We start from the raw sequence: 25,806 nt of genomic DNA, 5'->3' as shown, positions 1-25,806 counted from the left end.
GGTTCTTTGTTTTAGTGTTTTGCATCCATTGTGCCAATACCAAAAACACACCACATGCATATTTTTTTTTGGTAATCTTGTTGCTAGATACTGTAGCGCTACATAAACGCCATTTCAATCTGACCGAAGCATTACATTATGTCCAGTATAAACAAGGGGTGGGGCAGAAAAACATTTGTATTGTCTGGCTAATGTTTACTTTGCTAGGTCCAGGGTGGCCAGCTTTGAATGTTATTTATAGGACATCTGGTTCTTAAAAAAAATCAAATGAATAAAAAAATATAAAAAAAATCTGATCAATTATAGTGCATGGGGAACTCTGTAAAAACATAACCCAAACAATGGTGGAATCACTGCTTTAGTCACATCTTCCTCAAAAAATTATTTATATATATATATATATATATATATATTTAACCGAAACAGTAAAATACACATGCTACGTCCTCTCAGTCAAGTTAGGCTGCGTCCTTATGAAAAAAAAAGTCTGTACTGTAGTTAGCAAAGTCTTTATTTGGCACTTTAGTCATTTCAGTATACTTTAAATTACATTTACATGCAACCAAGAATGCTTTTACTTCCCTATGTATACAGCCTAATGATTCAGGTGTCAACCCAGCGGAGCATTCCAGCAAAGTACAGAAACACTCATCTGCAGCATTAAGTTATTAGATATTACATAATTTAGGGCAAGGACATGAGGAGATCGGCTGCAGAGTATCAGCTGACCACGGCAACAGGCCTTTACATCTTGAAGCTATGGCAGCAGTTCCAAACTTCTTAAAGGGCAAGAATTTTGTCATTCTTGTAGACAATTTTACCTTTAATAGCAACATATTCAATTAATTCTTGGTGTCCGCCAAATTGATAAATCACATGTTCCCATCTAAAAAACAAACACAATGTTATTTATATTTGTATGGATGGTCACTAATGGGGTTTGCCAACATTGGGCAAACTTTTTAATTAATGTAGAATAAGACTGATGTAAACATATTCTAGGCATCTTATTATCCTTAATACTTGCTGTTTAAATGCCATGGTAACTTGACCTACCGCTATAATAGTGTTAATACAATTGTAACCTGTTACCCTTATTGCTTTACTGAAAGAATAGGTTTAGTTTTTTAGAAGCTGGAAAAAAATAGTCTGATTTTGGAGGTAGAATTAATGACTATTCTCCAGTCTGATTGGAGGCAGATTTTTCAAAACGCAAGCGGTTTGACTTTTTTTGCACTTTTCAGTGCCAAAAACAGTGCCCAAGCTAGTCAGCACTGTTTTTTCAGCTTCCCATAGCTTTAATGGGAATTTGTGGCTTGGAATTCACTACAAGATAGTCAGGAGACTTTCAGTGCCGCTAAATTAGTTTCCTATTAACGGATTCCCTTTGAAAGAAATAGGAGGCAAATGCAAGAAGTTTTCAGCACGTATTCCTATGCTGAATCAGCATTATCAGAATACAAAATACACTGAACACTGCCCAACGGTACAGATTTGTTAATAGTGGCTTAAAGATAGATAGCTTAGAGGTAGTAGGTGGAAAATGCACCAAATCAACGATTCATACCCTGTTTGATAGATTTGGCATATCTTCGTGCATGTTAGGTGGTGTAAAGAAGGTACAGGGTCTATTAGGTGGTATACGCAGTATTATGCGCCACAAAACATACATCTGGCACATTTCAGGACTTAGAATATGGCCTTGGATTTTTCAAGTATGGGACCCGACGTGGCGAGCACGTCTTAAATTTGTTTTTTTGTGCCATTAAAGCGAGTATTGACGTCTGATGCTACAGGACTGCCTCACATAAAGGTGTATGATTTACAGAGTGCATGGACTAGTGACCCAGTAGGGATACCACCTCATTTAATAAGTCTCATTTTTGGTACACTAGAATACTTTTTGGGATACCAAAATATGAGACTCTTTTGGGAAAGACCTAATATTTTTTAGCAGGAAGAAAGTGTAAAAGTTGATAAAAAAAAACAAAGCCCAGGACAAGCGTTTATTGTACACCAGGGAAATAATGCTGCCAATTCACCCAATGACCACCAAAAAAAAAAAAAAAAAAAAAAAGTTACAATAGTCACTTTAATAATCTACCACTGTAATCTGAATTTTATAGATTGAAGATATGAATACAAACCGTGGGGCATTAATGATAACCGCATCGCCTTGTTTTCCAACCTCTAACGAACCATGTGTATGAGATCTTCCCAGAGAGTATGCAGCATTGATCGTGGCAGCAGCCAGAGCTTCCTTCAGAGACATTTTCATATTGACACAGGCAAGGTGCATGACCATAGGCTATAAACAAAGTGTTCATATATAGTAAAAGTTGAAGACAATGCAAGTTCAATGCACAGAGACAGGAGAGAGATCAACCAGTACACAACAGATCAAATTGGAATGGAGGTAGTCCAACCACATTCAGATAGGTACAAAGATTTACTCTTATCGGATAGCAATCGGACTAATTTAAATGTGTAAAGAAGTCTCAAACCCTCTAGCCGCAGCCAATACATATAAAGTGAAGGTGAGGATGTTCAAAATTTTTCAATGAAAATATTAGGGTCAGTTCACATATAGTGACCACAGCATGGTTGAGATGAGGCTGCCGTGTAGCCAAAACCTGCAACTGCATTCGTTTTTTTTTTTTAATTAATTGTTAATGGCCATGTAGGTAAAGAGCAGTTTTACTTGCAAAACCGCCTGCCATTATCAGTTTGAAAACCTTGCCATATGTTGGATTGGTTTTTGGCCACAGCAACTTGGCCATGCTGCAACCGTTATGTATGAAATCACCCCAGCAACTGATCATATACCACAATACGTTGTGAAGTAACAGGGCAGCTCATCTCATTAAAGAGGCTCTGTCACCAGATTATAAGTGCCCTGTCTCCTACATAATGTGATTGGCGCTGTAATGTAGATAACAGCAGTGGTTTTTATTTCGAACAACGATCATTTTTGAGCAAGTTATGAGCAATTTTAGATTTAGTTTCTCAATAGACAACTATGTGTTGTAAAGAAGTGTATGAGACTGACCAATCAGTGACCAATCAGCGTCAAACACTTCTCATTGTTCCAGCCCAGCTTCTTTCACTTCACAATCTCACTGCTGTGGATCATGCTGGGCTGGAACAATGAGAAGTGTATGAGGCTGATTAGTCACTGATTGGTCAGCCTCACACTCCTCTGTACAAAGCCCGGTTGGTAAAAAGTAAAAACACGCCCAGTTGTCTATTGAGAAACCAAATCAAATATTGCTCAAAAATGATAGTTTTTCTAAATAAAAACCACTGCTGTTATCTACATTACAGCGCCGATCAGATTATGTAGGAGATAGGGCACTTATAATCTGGTGACAGAGCCTCTTTAAAGGAACAGTGTCACCACAATTTTTTTTTAATATGTTAAAGATGTTAGTGCTTTATTAAAAACGTTTGGATTAATTTGTGTGTTTGTGTTTTACTTTGTTATTTTTACACTTTTTCTTCCCTATGGGGGCTGCCATTTTTTTTTCCATTTCTGTATGTGTCGATTAACGAAACATACAGACATGGAATACGGCAGCCACAGTCCCATAGGGACTGCGAACGGGGCCCGTTCCATCCACTAACATGTACACCGCTGTGTGGGAACGGCGCATGCGCCGCTCCCACACAGTCCAATTTGAAATGCGCGCCGTCCGGCGCCATTTTCCTGTGGACCGGAAGTCGCGGCCGGACAGTAAGATTACTACTTCCGGTCGCGGCTTCCGGACTTGTGCACATGGAGCAGCGGCAGCAGACGGAGCGGATGGACCGGAGGGAGCGGCGGCGACTGGAGCAGGTAAGGGATTTCTATGTATGTTCGTGTTTCAGTGTGTTTACTACTGTATGTAAACCTACTACACTGTGTGTTAGCTCAAAAAATGGCGACAGTGTAGGAGCTTAGACCGTTCAAACCCCTCGTTTCTCCCGGCACTAGCCAGGATAAAGGAGGGGGGGGATGCTGAGAGCTCACTAGAGCGAGGGCTTTTTACCCAATTTTGCAGCATAAAGCAATGTGGTTGCTTTACCACATGCAATGCTGCAATTTTGGGAATGGCTCCATCTAGTGACCAGCCATGGGAAATATTATAAATTCGAATCCAATTTATAATATTTCCTGACTCGTGAAAAAAATAAAATAAATTATAACAATGTTTAATCACCTATACACTTATTGTTTAACAAAAAAAAAACATGTTTTGCTGGCAACACATTCCCTTTAAGAACATAACAGATATCAAGTTATAGTTAGTCCCAATTACAACAGAGCTAGTCACTCTTAGGGTATGTTCACACGCACTATTTACGGACGTAATTCAGGCGTTTTACGCCTGGAATTACGCCAGAAAATACAGCTTGAAAGTGTTGGCAAACATCTGCCCATTCATTTGAATGGGTTTTCCGATGTACTGTGCAGATGGTAATTTTTTTAAATTTATTTATTTATTTATTTTTTTTTTTTACACGCCGCTGTCAAAAGACTGCGTAAAAAAGACGCCCGCGTCAAAGAAGTGCATGTCACTTCTTGGGATGTAAATTGGAGCAGTTTTCCACTGACTCCATAGAAAAACAGCTCCAATTACGTCCGTAATGGACACTGCGAAAAACGCGTGCACATGCCATTACGTCTGAAATTCAGGAGCTGTTTTCGCCTGAAAACAGCTCTGTAATTTCAGGCGTATCGGACGTGTACACATACCCTAAAAGTAATGGTGGAATACAGCCGGGATGCAGGCGTTCAGGTCTGCTAAAAAAAAAAAAAGCTTCTAGAGTTTCAAAACTACACACTTTGTTGATAAAGGATTTTACACTCACGGAGAGAATAATCAAGTATCTTCTCGCTATATATATATATATATATATATATATATATATATATATAAACACCAACTTACCATAGAGAAGCAGTATGCATTGGGATTGAAGTCACTGCCTAGTGACACTATTACTCCAGCATTGAGCATGTCCCTTGCTCGAGGTTGCTTAAGTCTAAGAGTAGAGAGGTGAACATTTAGTGATTAAAATTAAATACATATCTTCAAATTAATTTTAAAAAATAGCTATACACAAAAAAATAAAATAAGTACTAAACAGGAGCATTAGAGTGCTTTCAAAGAGTATGGTGCCTCTGGTTATCATATGGATGAGTGTTTTAGGAAGATTAGCAAGATAAAATGACAACACGCAGTGGGTTCTTCCACATAGGTGATACTTTCAGACATAACTGCGGAATCATTACCTCAGGATGTAGGCAGTTGTAGGCAATAAAATGGCTGAACACTTTGCAGCAGCCAGCGCAGAAATCCCTTGATCACTTATTTCTTCTAAGTGACTAACAGCAAGTGCTCCCAGCTCTGCACCCAACTAAGAAAAATAAAATAAAATATACATGAAGTATAAATGCAGCGTCCTACATAAAGCTTCAGAGGCTGCATGCGCAGCACATCCAAATAAGCGGGCTCAGTGAGCCATCTTTCTGAGACGTTAGAATGACAAGTTTACCATGCACTTTCATACCACACGCTTTGTATGATGATGATGATGATGATGATGATATCAGGAAAGGAAGAAATAGGATCCAGCGCTGGGTAGAATTAAAATGGATTTTCTGTTCCAAGTTTAATGGATTGGGTTAAAAGGAAGTCCAGTTGTATGTAGTCCTGGGTGTGTAGAAAGTGGAGGTATAGTGTCCTCGGGGCCTACGCGTTTGACGACTGCCGCGTCCTTGACTACAGCCAAGTTTAAGGACGTGGCAGTCGTCCGAAACGCGTAGGCCCCGAGGACACTATACCTCCACTTTCTACACACCCAGGACTACATACAACTGGACTTCCTTTTAACCCAATCCATTAAACTTGGAACAGAAAATCCATTTTAATTCTACCCAGCGCTGGATCCTATTTCTTCCTTTCCTGCTAGCCTGCCGTGTGCCGACACGAGGATCCAAGCGCTATCCACAACACACTGGAGTGTGTCAGGTGAGCTGGAGGTTCCCTCCCCAGTTTCTATGATGATATGTTCACAAAAATACAGAAGACCTGTTGATTTTCCTTACTTTCATCGCTGATCTTTTTTTAACAGTTCTTACTGTAAACAGGTTGCTATAAGTATAACATTTGTGTAATGGGTAACGGGGCTGGAGTTTGGTCGATTGGTGCCCTGTGCTGTAATTTCCATCTATTGACACCCCTCGTATGGTTTACCATATTGTGCCCAATCAATTCAATAATAAAGTGCTTAAATAACACTGCCCAATTAATATGCTAGGGAATGTAGCTGCATCCTATGTAGCTGCCTTTGCATTACTCTCGGCACAAAATGTGGCACAATCTCCAGGTTCCCATGCCACCAGGGCCAGTGCACAGGTCGCACACCCCTAATTGTTAACATTCCAACACACAAATGCCTATTGATCTCTCTATACTGAAAGGGCCAGATGATGAGTCCTTGGTAAGGAGCAGTTTTTTGGGACAACCCCAAATACAACAGGTATGGATGTAGATTCCCAATTTAGGGATAGACATGCCACAGCAAATCTCATACACTTGTGAATCAGATAGCTAAACAGTTTATGTATATTTCATAGCATGTTATGATGCCCATACAATGTTAACATAGGAATGTCTCTGAAACCCCCCCCCCCCATGAGGTCATCAGTGACATCACCAAGGCAGAGACATTGGTCCTGGGTGCAGCCATTATGCCTGTACTGATGCTCAGTTTATAGGGCTTGTATCCTTCGTGACATCAACTGATATGCCCTCACATTTGACTTCATCACTTGTGAAACCAAACTTCTGTGACCTTAAAGGGCACATCAGACAACGTCACAACTAAAGAGTAACTCTCATTCTGGTGGACTTGACACATCTGTGCTTCACACAGAGCCTATTGATTTAAAGGAGAACGGCAGAGTTTAGTTTCCACAATGGTGGCGCTGCAGAGAACCTTGATCCATGACTGTTTGCTACCTTTATAACTTAAAGCAAACAAGTAGACAACGTTAATTATGGGATAGTCAGTCAATGAGCACAGTCATAACAGGGCACCGATAAGAACAAATAAATAAGTCAGAATATGAGATTTGTAAAATGAATAGTACACAAGATTCTAGAAGACATCTTGATCAGATAAAGGCTGGAATGTACTTTTATTTGAGAATTTATACTACTCTACACAAATATCAATCATTGAAAGCCTCAAAATACTCTATAGAGAGTGTGCTTTGCACATACATATTAGTAGAAAAAAAAACAAAAAAAAACAGCATATAAAACGCAAAGTATGCGTAGTTGTGTGTGCACAAGCCTTAGGACCTCAGACTCCAGTCCCACATATGCATTTCCAAACGAATAGGCAGCACAACACAGGTTCCAATTCAGTGAATAAACCCCTTTTTCACTGAATTGGAAACGGTGTTGTGCTGCCTATTCATTTGGTATATATATATATATATATATATATATAAAAGCCATCATGAACAAGCCAATTATTCTACACCATATAAGATTGGGTTTGTGTTATGTTTCACAGAATGGGGACAGTGCCCACGGCCTAACACATGGCCCTCCACTCATTAGGCCTTGGGGCTTTGGATTTTGCATCTGACAGTAGAGGCAAACGGATCTTGCATAATCTAGCTTCGCTGGAAGTCTATTAAATAGTCATATGTGTTATATATGAATACTGACCACATTTAAAACAAGAAAGCAGTTTTATAAAACAGGCACATTTTGACATCAAAGCCACCACATTCTGAGATATAGTACAACACTATTAGCCTCAATGAGTAGTTTGGACCCCCCCCCCCCCCAGAATCTTTGCAGTTTGAAGGAATACAGATAGCTGGAGAATGAAACCCTAGTTCTCAGGCCTTCTTTAAAACAAATAAATACTTGGTCAGATAAAGTCATAAATACCTCTGCTGAATTCATAGGGTTAAGTTCATCTCCATGAAAGTTCAGTTGTAAGCCAATGGCTTTCCCAGCAAGAAGAACACGTCTTGTGGACTCCAGGTCAAAGACTCCTTTTTCACAGAAGACATCAATATTGTCTACATGAATTTCACCATTTAAAGCCATTTGCTTTAAGGCCGGAAGATGATGTTCTATGATGTCATCTGCGGCTTCTGATGCACTTTTTCCCCTGATGAGCAAGAAGAAAAAAAAAAAAGAAGTATAATTTTTTTTTTTTTTAAAAAAGGTTTGGTCTGTTGCAACTTAAACTATTAGAACTTTGATCCAGACTGCATATTCTTGACAAAACAGGATGCCTTTGGTTTAGTGTGTACATAATGAAGGGATAGGTTCTGAATTCTATTGAACAAATGTACATTTTGAGTAGATCTGTTGCCAGAATACTTCTCCAGACAAAGATTAACCTGTTTAGAGCAGGAGACATCATACATTAATATGCTCTTAATACTTCTTACTTTGGCACAGAATGAGCCCCACAATATGTCGAGGAGATGCCAATATCCATTTCTCTCTGAGCTCGTTCAATCACCCTCAGCATCTTTAATTCAGTCTCTAGTTTTAACCCATATCCACTCTTGCACTCAACTAGAGTGGTTCCTGCTCGGAGCATGCGTTCTAGGCGTTGTTGAAAACTACGGTACAGTTCGTCTTCTGAGGCAGCTTCTGTATGTGTCACTGTAAAATTTATTCCTCCTCCAGACTGATGAACGTCCATGTAAGTGGCACCTGCTAGCTACAAAAAAAAACAAAACATTAACTTCAAATTTCTGTATGCATAGTTATACTTAGCACACTAAACTTCATAAGGCACCATATTGTGGACATATTACTTCTAGGGGAGAAAGGCTCTGTAATACAGCATTTATATGGAGTCAGGTGGAAAAAAAATAAAAAAAAATAACTCCATATGAGAGGAACACAGCGGTACAGGAAGGCCCCATACACATCTATGAGTGCCATATTATGACTATGTACAACTTAATCATGTGCATGAGCCCGTGTGTTGGAAAAAAATTATATACGTTTTATTTGTTTTGGGTAAACAATTAAGTGAGGAACATATGGGGCATTGTGCCTGATCAGACCTTGCACCAGGCGATGCCCAGTCTAACTTACTCTTTAATCAATGGCTATATGTCCTACATAGTGTCTTACAGTTAAATACTCCTCAAGCCCTATTCTGAAACTCCTTTTAAATATCAGCGGAATATCTTCTCTGTTTTGTGAATTATTAGTTGCCATTCTGGGCTCTATCTAGGAGTGCAGACCTTCACTTAAGGAATGGACAGTTGAAACCAGTCTGGCATGTATGCTGAAAAAAAAAAATTAATAAGTCACTACGTAGCACATGAAGTTATCTTAAGCCAACAAGCAACTTACTTTCATAGCAAATTCGTGTACTCTGTCACCTGCCCACACAGGATGGGTGTGAGCATCTATAAAGCCTGGAAAACAAATTCAGCAAGAATTGAATGGCCATGGTCTACTACGGGATATTAAATATTAGTGGTTTATGCATCACACATTCAGCAAAATAACCAACCTTAAAGAGGCTCTGTCACCAAATCCCTATCTCCTATTGAATGTGATCGGCGCTTGCTGCAATGTAGATAACAGCAAAGTTTTTTTATTTTATTTTATATTTTAAAAACGATAATTTTTTGCCCAAGTTATGAGCAATTTTATATTTATGCAAATGAGCTTTTCAATGGACAACTGGGCGTGTTTTCTCGTTTTACCAACTGGGCGTGTATTGTGTTTTTACCAACTGGGCATTGTGAATAGAAGCGTATGACGCTGACAAATCAGCATGATACACTTCTCATCGTTCCCACCCAGCTTCTTTCACTGCAGACACAGCATGACGTCACCCACGGGTCCTTCAACCTTGGCGTCGGACAAAGAAGATACATCGGCTCCAGGCGTCCAAAAGGTTAATATGCTCGTCTCTAGGGAGTTTGCTATGCTTACCTGCACATGGAGATGCTGCAGCTGATTCAACTATACCCTCTGACGCCTGGAGCCGATGTGTCTTCTCTCTTCCGAAGCCAAGGTTGAAGGACCTGTGGGTGACCTAATCGTTCCCACCCAGCTTCTTTCACTGCAGACACAGCATGATGTCACCCACAGGTCCTTCAACCTTGGCGTCGGAAGAGAGAAGACACATCAGCTCCAGGCATCAGAGGGTAGAGTTGAATCTGCAGCAGCATCTCCATGTGCAGGTAAGCATAGCAAACTCCCTAGAGACAAGCATATTAACCTTTTGGACGCCTGGAGCCGATGTATCTTCTTTGTCCAAAGCCAAGGTTGAAGGACCTGTGGGTGACATCACGCTGTGTGTCTGCAGTGAAAGAAGCTGGGTGGGATTGATGAAAAGTGTATGACGCTGATTTGTCAGCGTCATACACTTCTATTCACAATGCCCAGTTGGTAAAAACACAATACACGCCCAGTTGTTAAAACGAGAAAACACACCGTTGTCCATTGAAAATCTAATTTGCATAAATATAAAATTGCTCATAACTTGGGCAAAAATGATAGTTTTAAAAAAACAACTTTGCTGTTATCTACATTACAGCGCCAATCACATTCAATAGGAGATAGGGATTTGATAATTTGGTGACAGAGCCTCTTTAAGCTGATATTACACGGCCCGACGTGGGCCGTGTAGACGAGCGCTGATCAACGAGACAGCTTATTGATAGACGCTCGTTTGCTCCTTTCACAAGGAGCAAGTACAGGGGACAAGCTCACGTTACTGATCACTCGTTCCCATACATACTGCCAACAATGTATCGTTTAAATAATACTAGCAATCAGCTGATGAACGAGCGTGTGCTCGTTCATCGGCTGATCGTTGCACAGTTCACATGGCAATGAGTATTCTGTGAATGCTTATTTGCCCCATAATTGGTCAGTGTAAAAGTGCCTTTAGTTGCCAACTCAGGTTTGCTGGGACATGACTTTTTTTTCCAATAGGATCTTAATTTATTTATCTAGCAAGAAATTTATAGTCCTTCCATGGATCATTCATACAGAAGTGTGAGTGAACCCTAATGGCAGCCAAGAACTCGTTCTACACCATGGTCAACAACTTCTGTCAGCTCTCTTAAAAAAAAAAAAGTTTCACATCACTCTAACTTACACTACTCCTCCCTTTTCCATAAGGAGATTATGTCCCTCAGTTACGACACCTCCCATCTAATGCCTTATCCAGGACCACTTTCACCATAGGTCAAACTGTGCACTTGCACCAGGCCCCCTAGCAGTGGCACAATTCTGAAACGGTGCGAGTCCTCTGGATGGATGGATGCAGGGAGTGAATTCCTAGAGACAGTGGGTACAGCGCCAGTGTTGGGTGTGCTGTCCAGTGTATGGGTCTCCTGTTAACGAATGGAGGTGAAAGATTTATGGTCTGTCTGTATTCCTTCTTGGTCTGGCCATTCTGCCTCCCGTAGCTCAGCTCGCTGCAGCACTACTAAGCACTCCGTAGCGTTCCTGGTTACCAGGTTGGGAGGGAGGAGAAACTTATCGCCAGCTAAGCTGATTGACTGGGCGCTGAGGATGGAGGATAAGAGATATAGGAGCAGGGAGGAGGGTTGCACAGTAGAGAGACAGCCTGAAAAGTAAGGGTATGTTCACACGACAGCGTCCGTAACGGCTGAAATTACGGGGATGTGTTCAGGAGAAAACATCCCCGTAATTTCAGCCGTTACGGCATGTGCAGGCGCTTGAATAACGGCTCCAATTACGCCCCAAGTAGTGACAGGTCACTTTGACGCGGGCATCTATTTACGCGCTGTCATTTGACAGCGGCGCGTAAATATACGCCTCGTGTGTACAGACAAACATCAGCCCATTGCTTTCAATGGGCAGATGTTTGTCAACTCTTTCAAGCCGCATTTTTCGGACATAATTCGGGGCAAAAACGCCCGAATTACGTCCGTAATTAGTGTGTGAACATACCCTAAAGGACACTGTAGCACAGCCAGATCACTGAGAAAACCACATTAAAAGGCTGGGTTCACACCGAGTTTTTTGGTGCGGAAACCGCTCCACAAAACTCGCCAAAAAACGGCCGAAAATGCCTCCCATTGATTTCAATGGGAGGCGGTTTAAACCGGCTCACGGGAGAAAGGAGGGGCATGCCCTATGTTCGCACGATTACGCCTCTGACCTCCCATTGACATCAATATGAGGCAGAGAATGCATATTTCGCTGCGTTATGCCCCCGGCGCTCAATGGAAAATTTGCCTCAAACTTCCAAACGGAATTTTGCGGCAGATTTTCCACCTGCAAAAAACTCAGTGTGAACCCAGCCTAATCCTCAGGGCTCCAGTCATGAAACTTTTGTAATGGGCCCACCAAAGTGTTAAACCCTTTACCTCACTCATTCCTATGCTTCCCCAAGTCCCTAAACCTACTCTCCCTGTGCCGCAAAATTACTAGACCTCTCCACCCATGAATCAAAACTCTATGCTCCCACAACCACTAAAGTTTAAATACGGATATCTTTTTTTGTGGATCTTATAATATATATTTGTGTGGAGAGAAAAAAAAAATTAAAAAAATTAAAGACTGATTTTGTAGATATACAAGGTATATGTAGATCACTTACCTGGTAGGACACATTTTCCTGAGCAGTCAATTACAGCCTCAAATTCTGCATGGGAAAACTGACTACGTATGGCCTTTGTGGGTCCTATAGCCTTTATGAAACCATCACTACAAACAACAATGTTAGGTTATACTGTTACATTCCATTTCAAAGAAGTCCTTATTACGAATACTTCAATAGCAAAAGACGTCACATTTAAAATTTAGACCAGTGTTGCACAATCCATAGCTTTAACTGCTGGCTCCTGCAGATACTATTGTGCAAATATCAAGTGGTGCATAGGGAGGCTTAAAGAGGCTCTGTCACCAGATTTTGCAACCCCTATCTGCTATTGCAGCAGATAGGCGCTGCAATGTAGATTACAGTAATGTTTTTATTTTTAAAAAACGAGCATTTTTGGCCAAGTTATGACCATTTTTGTATTTATGCAAATGAGGCTTGCAAAAGTCCAAGTGGGCGTGTTTAAAGTAAAAGTCCAAGTGAGCTTCTGGCAGTGCAGACACAGCCGTGTTCTCGAGAGATCACGCTGTGTCGTCACTCACAGGTCCTGCATCGTGTCGGACGAGCGAGGACACATCGGCACCAGAGGCTACAGTTGATTCTGCAGCAGCATCAGCGTTTGCAGGTAAGTAGCTACATCGACTTACCTGCAAACGCCGATGCTGCTGCAGAATCAACTGTAGCCTCTGGTGCCGATGTGTCCTCGCTCGTCCGACACGATGCAGGACCTGTGAGTGACGACAAAGCGTGATCTCTCGAGAACACGGCTGTGTCTGCACTGCCAGAAGCTGGGCGTTCTGAAGAGAAGTGGATGATACTTCTCGTCAGAACGCCCAGCTAGTAAAAGTAGTAAAAACACCCCGATGTACGCACATAATACACGCCCAGTTGTACTTTTACTTTAATCACACTCACTTGGACTTTTGCAAGCCTCATTTGCATAAATACAAAAATAGTCATAACTTGGCCAAAAATGCTAGTTTTTGAAAAATAAAAACGTTACTGTAATCTACATTGCAGCGCCGATCTGCTGCAATAGCAGATAGGGGTTGCAAAATCTGGTGACAGAGCCTCTTTAAAGGGAATGTGTTAGCAAAAAATTTTTTTTTTTTTTTTAGTTAAACAATTAGTGTGTAGGTGATTAAACATTGTTCTAATTTTTTTTATTTTTTTCACGAGTCAGGAAATATTATAAATTAGATTCTAATTTATAATATTTCCCAGCACTGGTCACTAGATGGAGCAATTCCCAAAATTGCAGCATTGCATGTGGTAAAGCAACCACATTGCTTTATGCTGCAAAATTGGGAAAAAATCCCTCGCTCTAGTGAGCTCTCAGAATCCCCCCCTCCTTTATCCTGGCTAGTGCCGGGAGAAACGAGGGGATTGAACGGTCTAACCTCCTACACTGTGTGTCGCCATTTTTTTAGCTAACACAGTGTAGAAGGTTAACATACAGTAGTAAACACACTGAAACACGAACATACATAGAAATCACTTACCTGCTCCTGTCGCCGCCGCTCCCTCCGGTCCGTCCGCTCAGTCTGCTGCCGCTGCTCCAAGTGCACAAGTCCGGAAGCCGCGACCGGAAGTAGTAATCTTACTGTCCGACCGCGACTTCCGGTCTACAGGAAAATGGCGCCGGACGGCGCTCAGTTCAACTTGGACTGTGTAGGAACGGCGCATGCGCCATTCCCACACAGACGGCGTACACCATAGCGGATGGAACAGGCCCCGTTCGCATTCACTATGGGACTGTAGCTGCCGTATTCCATGTCTGTATGTGCCGTTAATCGACACATACAGAAATGGAGTAGAAAATGGCAGCCCCCATAGGGAAGAAAAAGTGAAAAAATAAAAAGTAACACAAATAAATACAAAAGTTCTTTATAAAACAGTAACATCAAACGGATATAAAAATTTTTTTGGGGGCGACACTATTCCTTTAAGAGTTATCCAGAGACTACAACATTTACAGGGGCCCACAGCACTGAAAGATAGTTTTTCCATAGTTTGCTACTTTGTAGCTCTCTGCGATAATGACTGTCAAGGAACACCAATATGAAAACTACAGAGACAGACCGCTAAGCATACCCATCTGTATGACTATCAGGTAATGTGTCTTATCAGTCACTGACGAGCACTGCTAAATTGTAATCGTCAAGCGCAACCTCAGTATTTGATAATTAATGTTACGCCTGGAGATACACCGAGCACACTGCATTCGGGACATAGAAAGGCTGTATTTGCACATGCAGGTTTTGATCAGGTTTATTTTTTTATGCAGTTCTTGCTTACAGCAAGGCTTCATAGGAGACGGTCAGAATCACGATATACTGCAACACATTAGTTTTGCAGTATATCGTGCAAGCGATCTAACGATCGCTGGTCAGAATCCCCAGAGGGGGGGGGGGGGAACCAACAAAAAAAACCGCCAAAAAAACAAAACACTAGAATAAAAAAAAAAAAAAAAACTAAAGTAAAAGTTCAAAAGACCCCCCCTTTTCCCTCAAGCACAATGTTAAAAAAAAAACTAACATAACTGGTATCAACGCGTCCGTAAAAGTCTGAACTATCACAATATATTATTTAGTCCGCAGAGGGAGTGCCGTAAAAAATGAAAAACTTCAGAACTGCTGTTTTGTGGTCACTTCACCTCCCACAAAAAACAAAGTAAAAAAAGTGATCAAAAAGTCTCATGTATCCCAATATAAACTACAGCTTGCCCTGCAAAAAAAAAGCCCTTATACCGCTAAAGCGACGGAAAAATAAGTTATGCTTCTCAGTATACGGTGACAAAACTCACATTTTATTTTTATTTGCCTTATAAAAGTAGTAAAAAAAAATAAATAAAAAAAATATATATAAATTTGGTATCGCTGTAATCATATTTACCCGAGAAAAAATAAATAAAAATGATAACATGCAGTTTTTAACCACACGGCGAACGCCGTAAAAACGTCGCTCGCTGTTTTTTTCCTATTCCATCCCACAAATATTTTTTTTTCCAGTTTCCTCACTACGATATATGGTACAATAAATGTTGCTGTGAAAGTCTACAACTCGCCCTGCAAAAAAAACCAAAAAAAAACCCTCATTCAGCAACATTAGGGCTTATTTAGACGAATGTGACATAAATCCGTTCAACGCACGTGATTTTCATGCGCCTCGCACGGACCTATGTTAGTCTATGGGGCCGTTCAGACAGTCCGTGAATTTCACGCAGCGTGTGTCTGCTGCGTAAAACTCACAACATGTCCTATATTTGTGCATCACGCACCCATTGAAGTCAATGGGTGCGTGAAAATCACGCGCACTACACGGAAGCACTTCCGTGTGACGCACGTGATTCGCGCAAGAGCAGTAAAAAGTATGAATGAAAACAGAAAAGCACCACGTGCTTTTCGGTTTACAAACATACAAACAGAGTGTCATAGTGATGGCGGCTGCTCGAAACTCACGCAGCCGCGCATCATATGGTGATGACACACGGAGCTGTTAAGTGCCTTTTGCGCAGGCAAAACGCCGCATTTTTTGCACTCGCAAAACGCACACGCTCGTGTGAATCCGGCCTAAATGGGAAAAAAAATAAAAGTTACGGCTTTTGGAAGGTGGAGAGGAAAAAAACACAACCCTTTCCTGCCGCAGCCATCTTCAGGATTTTCACTTTTAATATAAAAGACAACTGGAGTAAGATGCAACTAATCTCACCTATTAATGAATTAGGTGCATCTCTGGCCATACGCGAGCCAGAAAGTCATAGCTACAAGCCGGAGTACATCTGCACTATAAGTTTACCCTTGCCTCAGGCGTAAGTGATAGTAAATTTGTCGTGCCCCTTCTAGCGGAGTTCCACCCAAGTCGTGACCTGTATCGGGCTACATTAAGAGAAACTTCCTGGTGAAGTCACTACAGTGTTTGTTTTTTTTTAATACCACTATAGATGTGAGACCCTTTGTGATAGAGGATCTCACAACATATTCCTGAAGAGCTACTGCTCATTTCTATCATTTGGGCTGTGGGTTTTATCTAAAGGAACTGGTAAAAGAGCAAGTTATCAAGATCAAACTCCCCTAAGGCTGGGTTCACGCAACCTATTTTCAGACGTAAACGAGGCGTATTATGCCTCGTTTTACGTCTGAAAATACGGCTCCAATACGTCGGCAAACATCTGCCCATTCGCTTGAATGGGTTTGCCGACGTACTGTGCAGACAACCTGTCATTTACGCGTCGTCGTTTGATAGCCGTCAAATGACGACGCGTAAAATGACTGCCTCGTTAAAGAAGTGCAGGACACTTCTTTGAAACGTAATTTGAGCAGTTTCTCATTGAATTCAGTGAACAGCTCAAGATTACAGCCGTCAATGACGCCTCGCAAAATGCAAGGAGGAGCATTTACGTCTAAAAAAGGAGCAGTTTTCTCCTGAAAAACAGTCTGTAATTTCAGATGTAAAAGCCAGTTATCGTGTGCACATACCTTTAAAATGCTGAAATATTTTGAAAACGCCATCACTATAGAATTGCTATAGGCTTTTAATACATTTCTTTCCCTAGTCCTGTAATCACTCCAGTGGGTAAAATTGCCACATTTAAGGATTATTCCATATCGGCATACCAGAAAGTATTTAAAACCACCATGCTTTATGAATAGGCATAAGGGTTTACACACAGCGTCCCTTTGGGAATTTAGGAGTCTCCAGGGGCCCGGTACACTGGTCTAAAAATGACAAGTATTAAAAGCAATAATGCAAATATTATAATTTTATGTAAAAAACAAAACATCACCAGGCCATTTTAGCAAAATCTATAGTATACACAAACAGCTTTCTAGAACTCAGGGATCTCTATAAAACAGGCCTTTACAGATGTTTTCGCAGACACGATACATAAGGGGATTACTAAACAGCGACTTGCCTGCCGACCACCAGGCTGGCTTTCTCCAGCACCTCTAGATGTTGCAATCCCTCCAGGATCAGGAACTCTTCTTCTTTCTTACAGACAGCAACCAATTGATCTGCATTTTCCAGCAACAGCCTAAATTTGCAAGACATTTTAATAGCGGCAGCCTGACAGAGCACTGTTGTCCAGAATGTGGAGTCCAGGCTCAGTATGTGTTTATATTGTCCGAGATCACAGCAGTAATAAGGGACAGGTGAGTTTTGTAACCTCCCATGTATTTATATTGGTAGGAACAAAATGTTTTCCAACTATCCATTTAACATCTCTATACCTTTACATCTCACTTTTTTTTCTCTGCACATTATCCTTTTTACATTACTATACTCTAAAGTAACTGATATTTAACAGTTCAAAGTTTATGGTGAGAATATTCTTTACTTGATCCTAAATAGTTTGTATGGTGCGCCCCCTAGTGTTCAGGAATGTCCAAGTAGGTCGTTCTTTGTCTCCATCATTACAAAACATAGTGGGGCCCATCTAGGCCGGCTTCACGTTTAGCGTAAATACTGTGGGGTTTTCCGTAACGTATTTCATTGCGGAAAAACCGCAGCATAATACAGTATCGGCAAAGTAGATCATGTGCTGCGGAAACAATCAGCCGAAAAAATGTTCATCTATTGACCTGCAGTGCGTTTTTTTTAATCAACTCATGCTGCGGAATAGTTGGTTATCTGTTGCAGGTTTTCCCCATTGAATTCGATGGAAAGATAAAACCCGCAAAAGAAATTGCAGATTTTTGCAGCGCAAAGGCTGCGATTCTGCAGCAAAAATCGCAATTGCGGAAAAAGTAATAATTATTATGCTTCTACGTCCAGCTCGGCAGCTAGGAATGATGTTTCATCCCATGTGACTGCTGCAGCCAATCACAGGCTGCAGCGTTCACATTAGCAGCCTCACAAGGCCAGGATCACACACGCAGTTTTAATGCTTTTTTTTGGTGCGTTTTTTGCTTAGTTTTTTTTTCAGCTAAAGTCATAAGTGGATCCAAAAGAAAGGAAAAGTATTAAGAAGAGACTGATTTGTCTCCTTTCTTTTATGTCCACTCCGGTGTTTGATTACAAAAAACTGAGTCAAAAACTGCATCAAAACTGTGTGTGTGTTCATGGTCTGAGGCCACTTTCACACGTCAGTATTGTGGTCAGTATTTTTCATCCGTATTTGGAAACCAAAACCAGGAGTGAGTCCAAAACATGGACAAGGTGCAAATCTTTCCATTCGACTTTTCCTCCTGAGGCTAAATACTGCCGTACAAGAGTCCTAAGGCCTTGTTCACACTGTTGGCCCTGTTGAGTTTTTTGGCGCTGAATTTAATCACGTCAGAATCAGCGCCAAAAATGGCCGAAATTGCCCCCCCCCCCCATTTGATTTTATCAATGGGAGGCAGAGACGTTTTTTTCCCCGGGCAGCTTTTGGCCACTTGCTGGGAAAAAAAGTGGCATGTTCTTTTTTTTGCCGCGGCTTCCGCCTCTGACCTCCCATTGAAATCAATGGGAGGCAGAAAAAAAACTGCGGTGCTCGTTTACAAGCGTTTTTCGCTGCGTTTTTTGCCCACGGTCCCTGCATTAACTTTAATGGCCGTGTGTGAAGAACGCTGTGAAAACTGTGGAAAACAGTTCAAAATCTGCCTCAAAATTCCTGAAGGAATTCTGAGGCCGATTTTTTGTGCCTGCATGAAACTCTGTGTGAACAGGGCCTAAAAGAACATTTGTAGCTTGACCACACCCACTTTTCTTGCCTGGTTTCTTTTTTTTTCGAGTAAGAAAACAAATATTGCACTGCTAATGTCTGCTAGTTTCTGTGGAATTGCTACAGAAATTTTCTGTAGCAATTCCGTTACGTGTGGACAAGCCCTAAATCTTGGCCAACAGCCAATAGGGCTTCTTGGTGACAGACCGCTCACAATGTTTTTGCGATGCAATTTCATTTGAGATATCAGTGCTAACTCGCTTGCCATATGTTACGCGCAATCGACAAATTTATTAAGTTAAAAGCCAGAAAATGGCGCACACCTCTTGGGTTGTATAATAAAATCTATGCCTGCTACATACAGCGCCAAATGTATTAAGAGTCCTGCACACTTCTGATTAAGACTGGAGTAGGGTATGGAATGCGAGTCTTAATATATCTCAGTACTTTTTTTATGCCAGGGTCTGTGGGAAGTAAAGATGCTAAATTTTTTACGAGTTCTCAAAAAAGTTGCATTTAATAAATGTGTCTAAATCCTGGCCAAGCAGTAAGCCATGCACACTTTTCACTTTTACAAACTGACGTGCATTGCGCAAATGGTTATTAAATATGTCACACAGCAGATTAGACATAATTTTGGGGTAAAATATGGCAAAAATATGGCGAAAGCACATTGGTAAATGTTGGCATTAGTACCCTCCCTACATCTCTGCTCTGACACTTACAATAGGTTAAAAGGTTCATTAACCTCCCCCCGCTTCTCAGCACCCCTTGGTACAGTCTGCCCATGAGGTATGTAGATGCAGAAGGTTGCAGTGACCGTTAAACTGTCAGCTAATGGAAAAGGATAACAGGTGTGTGCTGGCTACCGGGGACCCTTAGGATGCACCGCTGCTTCAAGGAAATTGGGTCAGATTTATTAAGTTGTCTAAAATTTAGACAGCTTAAGCTTAGACCAGGCAGTCTGAAGATGCGCCTATTTTATCACAATGGCGCACGCTGTATGATAAATTTATCACATCTTGTTAGACATGTTAGAAACTTTTCTCCTTCTTATGGCAACTCTTGGTTGACTTAGTCTTCGTTTGGCGCACTTTGGCACATTTTAGGCCATGCCCCCTTCTATGCTAAGCCACCCCCCCCCCTTTCTGGACACTTTTAAAAGTGTCTAGTGAGGTGCAAACATCTGTTCCAACATTAGTCTAAAATTAAATGTGCCAAAATTTGGCGCATTTTTTGACACATTCTAAGCGCAGCCAAAGTAGTAAATCTGCCCCCACACCCAGCCTGATTTTGTTTGGGGACTGTACCAAGTGCTTGATACTTGAGTATAGACCCATAACGTATTCACTATACAGTAAAAACATAGGTACAGAAAGAAATCAGAATTGACCATGCGGAGAGGGGAGGTTATTTTTCAGGCAGCACCCTTCTACATGACTACAAGGCGGCAGCATTTTGACCGATATACTGTTAATCCCTGCGCTTTTCCATCTTCCATTTAGGGGAAGGGCAGTGCCTTTTCACTCTTTATTTTTGGAGGTAAAAAGGGTAGAAGCATCCCTGTAAGGAGTAGTATGGAAGGGGGATTAGGATTCTTGAGACTTTTCAGAATATGGGATCTTCGTGGATTGAAAGATTTCCATTAAAAGGAAACTGTCATCCACATTTTACTGCCCTGAGAGCAGCACAATGTGGTAACAGACATGCTGATTCCTATGAACCCAGTTATAAGAACGAACATTCGGAGCCCAGGCAGCGACGAGTCTGGCGTATTTATACGCTGCCACTAGCTCCGCCCACTCTCCTCTAGCTCTGACCATTTGCTGCTGATTGACAGTTGTCTCCAGCAGCAAATGGGCAGAGCATTGTCATTAGTGATGGGAAATCTAGTTCATTTTGGGGATTAGTTCATTAGGATCTAGTTCATTCAAATGATTAGTTCATTTAGTTCATTGTGTCTCTAGCTGTAGAACACTTCCTATATATATATATATATATATATATATATATATATATATATAATCTCCAAAAATAAATCTTGCAGCACTCCAATGAAGTAAGTTGAAAAAAGTGTGGTTTTATTCAAGCCAACATAAAAAAGTGCGACGTTTCACTCCAACATTAGGACCTTTTTCGAGCAAGACATCGATTTAGTCTTTGGATCTGGACTACTCGCTGGCAGCCATTTACATACCAAACTGATTGCGTTGGAGTGCAGCTGTCTTTTCTGCTGATATATATATATATATATATATATATATATATATATATATACACACACTCACATAACAAACTTTAAGCTTAACGATAACTAAAGGTTCAGAATATGGTTCAAAAACAAGATTTATCCCACTTTGGATGTTGTGAGTCTGTTTCTTCCCTATATAACTACTTGCCCTGCTTTTGAAAATATTCTCTCACAGGAAATGGAAGATGCCATAATACACAATCGCCACTTTGCCAGTTAAAAAGTCTAGGATTAGGTCTGGGTGATTAATCAAATTAATTTGATTAATTCGCCATTTCAAGTTGGCACGATTCTGGATTTGCCCAGACTCGTGAAATCGTTACAGGCCACGCCCCCATAGCAGGAGAGAAAAAAAAAAAGCTTTATGAACAAGCATATACTTTAATGAATGCTGTCAATGAACAGGAGCAGCAGTGAGAGGACTGGGGTTTGCTAACTCTGTGTAATACTGTGAGTCCAGAGATTGTTTTATACGGAGTCCTGTTCTTCCAGGCAGCTTCTTAACCCATTCAGTTCCTGCGACATTTCAAGGCTTAGGCTGTGTTCACATCACCATCGCTTTCCGCTGAGGTTTCCGTTGGGTTAACCCCTCAACGGAAAGGCACACGGAAACCTCAGCTTCCGTTTCCCTCCCCATTAAACTTAATGGTGATGGAAACCTAGCTAATGGTTTCCGTCTGTCACCGTTGTGACAGGGTTCCGTCATTTTGACGGAATCAATAGCGCAGTCGACTTGTTTGCTCCAGTCACAAGGAGCTATATATGGGGACGAGCACTCCTTACTCTGATCACTTGTCCCCATACATTATTATCATGACGTCAGATGTGCTGCCAACAACGATAATATTAAAGTTTTTGAAAACGATACAATCAGCTGATGAACGAGTGTTCGCTCGTTCATCTGCTGATCGCTGCCCTGTTTACACAGGAATTATTCTATGAACGCTTGTCTGCCCGATAATTGCCAAGTGTAAAATGGCCTTAAGCGTGTATGTCTGGATCTTTCCGTAGGAAAAAATTGACGTGAATGGGACCTTATGTGTATTTTATCTCATGTCTCTGTTCTCCTGCTGCTCATATGCACCACACCATATATACTGTACATTGTTTACTAGCAATGTCCCATAAATACCCTATCTTGGTATTTTTTTTTTTCGTTTATTTAACAAAAATCTGAAAATCAAGATTCAACTCGAAATTCGTCCATAGTGTTGAAAAAATCTAAATTCTATTTTTTTTACAAAATGCCCTATCTAGGATATATTGATTTTCTCTCATTCAACTAGTGTGTCCTGAGGAGGTTGATAGGTAATTTATCATGTGACTTATGAACTAACTGAAATTAACGAACTATTGAATAATATATATGCATATGATACTGAAGGAAGCAGCGCCACCTATTGTAGTTTAGAGATACTGACTCATGGTGAATGGGTATGAGAGAGCTGAAAAGCAGTGCAGCACAGAGCAGGTGGTACAGCAGCACAGAGTAGGGGTACAGGAGCCAGTGTCAGTAGCAAGACTGGACCTCTGGACTAATCAAGATAGTGATTTTATCACAAAAACAGGTGAATTTCATGAACCTACACACGCAGACGCACGCACGCACGCACTCTCTCACACACACACACACACACACACGTCGCCTCGGACACTGGACTTGACCACAGGACAAAGACTGGGAAGACACAACATTGCTAAGGCAATGGGGGAGGGGGCAGGATTCATTTTAAGAGCCAGGGTGCTCAGGGATAAGTTGGGGATAATTTTACTGGTGCGTGCGCTGGCCCTTTATGACTTGGCACGAGCGTGCGCACGCACCCTTTGGAACAGCCAGGGAGAGGAAGCAGAGAGCACAGCGCGCCTGCGTCCCTGGTAAGTGAGACGCTGGTGAAGAGGCGCCGTCCTGCGGTCGCGGCCGCTGGTAAAAGGGGGATGCCGGAAGTCCGTGGCCGGGGGCGTCACAGCACCCTCCTTACACCATCTCTTCTTAGGTCCAAAGTGTAGGAGGAATTTTTTAATGAGAGCTGGAGTATCCACATTTTATTTTGTCTCCCAAGACCTCTCCACAGGAACAAAACCCTTCGAATCTACTAGGTAGAAGGTCTTCCCTTCTACCTTCTTGTAGTCCAGGATCTCCTTTACTTCTAAGATGTCAGAAGCACCACTGGGAGTAATTGCAGAGCCAGTAGATTTACTGTGTCGGTTCAGGACCACATGCTTCAGGAGGGACACATGGAAATAGTTGGGAATCTTGAAAGTCGGATGTAGCCGTAGCTTGTAAGACACCGGGTTGATTTATTTTAGAATTTTAAAGGGACATAGAAATCTGGGAGCGAATTTGTAGGAGCGGATTTTCAGACTAATATTTTTTTGAAGATAACCAGACTTTGACGCTGGGAAGAAATTGAGGAGGAAGTCTTCTCTTCCTATCGCCATATTTCTTCATGCGGTCCATTGCCTGCAGGATCGCGGACTTGGTTTGCTGCTAGATGTGAAGAAGACTTCCGAAAGAGGAATTGGCTGCAGGCACTTGAGATGTAGCCGGTACAGGAAGAGGAACACGTGGATGCTGGCTATAAACAATAAAGAAAGGAGAAGAACAGTAGACTCGGCCCACGGAAAAAGATGCACCCAATTGTCATGTTAAACAGATATAAAATGACGAAGATAATTTTCTAGTACTTGATTAATCCTTTCAACTTGGCCGTTAGATTATGTGTGATATGTAGAAGAAAAGTCAAATTTAACATCCAAAAGTTTACACAGGGCTCTCCAGAATTTAGACGTAAATTGTACAACCCGGTCAGACACGATATGGAGGGGTAGTCCTTTTAGACGAAAAATATGTTGAACGAACAAATTTTCCAGACGAGGAGCTGAGGGAAGGTCAGACAGAGAGACGAAATGTGCCATCTTAGAAAAATGATCCACGATGACCCAGACAGTGGTACATTCAGCAGAAGGAGGAAGGTCTGTAATAAAATCCATGGCAATATGTTGCCAGGGACCATCAAGAACAGGCAGAGGTTGGAGTAGACCAGCAGACTTGGAATGGGTAGCCTTGTTTTGGGCACAGATGATACAAGATGAAACATAGTCCACAATATCTTTAGGCAGCGTGGGCTACCAGTAGTGATGAGAACTAAATTCCTGAGTCTTACGAACACCAGAGTGCCCATCCAACTTGGAATTATAATTTGTTTTCTGTTAGCAGGACGAACAAAAATTTTCCCAGGAGGAATGTCCATAATCTGCAGGGGGTTAACAGAAATAATCCTAGAAGGGTCAATGATATGTTGAGGGTCCTCTTCTGAGTCATCTGCCTCAAACGCCCGAGACAGTGCATCGGCCTTTATATTTTTATCAACAGGACAGAAGTGAAGTAGGAACTGGAATCTGGCAAAGAACAGTGACAATCTGGCTTGACGAGGGTTCAGTCATCGTGCAGACTGTAAATAAGTGAGATTCTTCTGATCGGTGTAGATGATCATTAAATGAGCAGCCCCCTCTAGCAAGTGCCTCCACTCTTCTAAAGCTAATTTAATGAGCAGTGACTCACGGTCCCCAATGGAGTAGTTACGCTCTACAGGAGAGAAGAGTTTAGAGAAGAAGCCACAGGATACTGCCTTTTGAAAAAGAAGTACTCCAGCAGCAATGGAAGAAGCGTCAACCTCCAACGAGAACTGCCGAGACATATCAGCAAGTGAAGAACGGAAGCTGAAATGAAGGCTCTCTTGAGGTTGGTGAATGCCGACTCTGCCTCAGGGATCCAGACCATAGCGTTCACTCCCTTCTGGGTGAGAGCTGAGATTAGAACAGTAAGAGAAGAGAAGTTTGGGATGAAATGATGGTTGAGAAACCAATAAATCTCTGCATGGAACAGAGACCTTGAGGACGTGGCCACTCTAAGACGGACTTCACTTTCTTCGGATCCATCTGGAGTCCACGATCTGAGATTATATAGCCCAGAAAGGGCAATGATTTCTTTTGGAATATGCACTTTTCGAGTTTGGCGTAGAGGTTATTTCCCCTTAACCGCAACAGGACTTGGCGAAAATGCTTCTGATGTGTTGTAAGATCTGGTGAATAAATCAAGACGTCATCCAGATATACCACCACACAGACAGTAGATCCCGGAAGATGTTGTTTACGAATTCCTGGATCACAGCTGGAGCATTACACAGTCCAAAGGGCATCATGAGATATTCATAGTGACTGCCTCGGGTGTTCAATGCAGTTTTCCATTTGTCACCTTGGCGAATACGGATCAAGTTAT

The 25,806-nt window shown here is 41.6% G+C and overlaps 1 protein-coding gene across 1 annotated transcript; it reads right to left on the bottom strand.

The window, feature by feature from the left end:
• Nucleotides 1-493: 493 nt before the first annotated feature.
• Nucleotides 494-17,846, bottom strand: AMDHD1 (amidohydrolase domain containing 1). The gene is made up of 9 exons (XM_075860113.1): nt 17,546-17,846; nt 12,631-12,737; nt 9,393-9,457; nt 8,468-8,745; nt 7,956-8,181; nt 5,276-5,400; nt 4,932-5,025; nt 2,148-2,308; nt 494-886 (listed from the first exon to the last, which is right to left on the bottom strand). The coding sequence occupies exons 1-9, from the start codon at nt 17,680-17,682 to the stop codon at nt 781-783; spliced, it is 1,299 nt and encodes a 432-aa protein (XP_075716228.1). The 5' UTR covers nt 17,683-17,846; the 3' UTR covers nt 494-780.
• Nucleotides 17,847-25,806: the final 7,960 nt, after the last annotated feature.

This window comes from Rhinoderma darwinii, chromosome 3, assembly GCF_050947455.1.
Source record: "Rhinoderma darwinii isolate aRhiDar2 chromosome 3, aRhiDar2.hap1, whole genome shotgun sequence".
In the NCBI taxonomy this organism is placed as follows: domain Eukaryota; kingdom Metazoa; phylum Chordata; class Amphibia; order Anura; family Rhinodermatidae; genus Rhinoderma; species Rhinoderma darwinii.
The sequence above is the reverse complement of the archived record's forward strand: the minus strand, read 5'-3'. Positions and strand labels throughout refer to the sequence as shown.

Coding starts and splice junctions, on each gene's coding strand:
- AMDHD1 (XM_075860113.1), bottom strand. CDS start 17,682: ATGTCTTGCAAATTTAGGCTGTTGCTGGAAAATGCAGATCAATTGGTT. Junction 5,401..7,955: donor ACCCTATGAATTCAGCAGAG/GTATTTATGACT, acceptor TATTTTTCTTAG/TTGGGTGCAGAGCTGGGAGC. Junction 887..2,147: donor GTTATCATTAATGCCCCACG/GTTTGTATTCAT, acceptor TTTGTTTTTTAG/ATGGGAACATGTGATTTATC.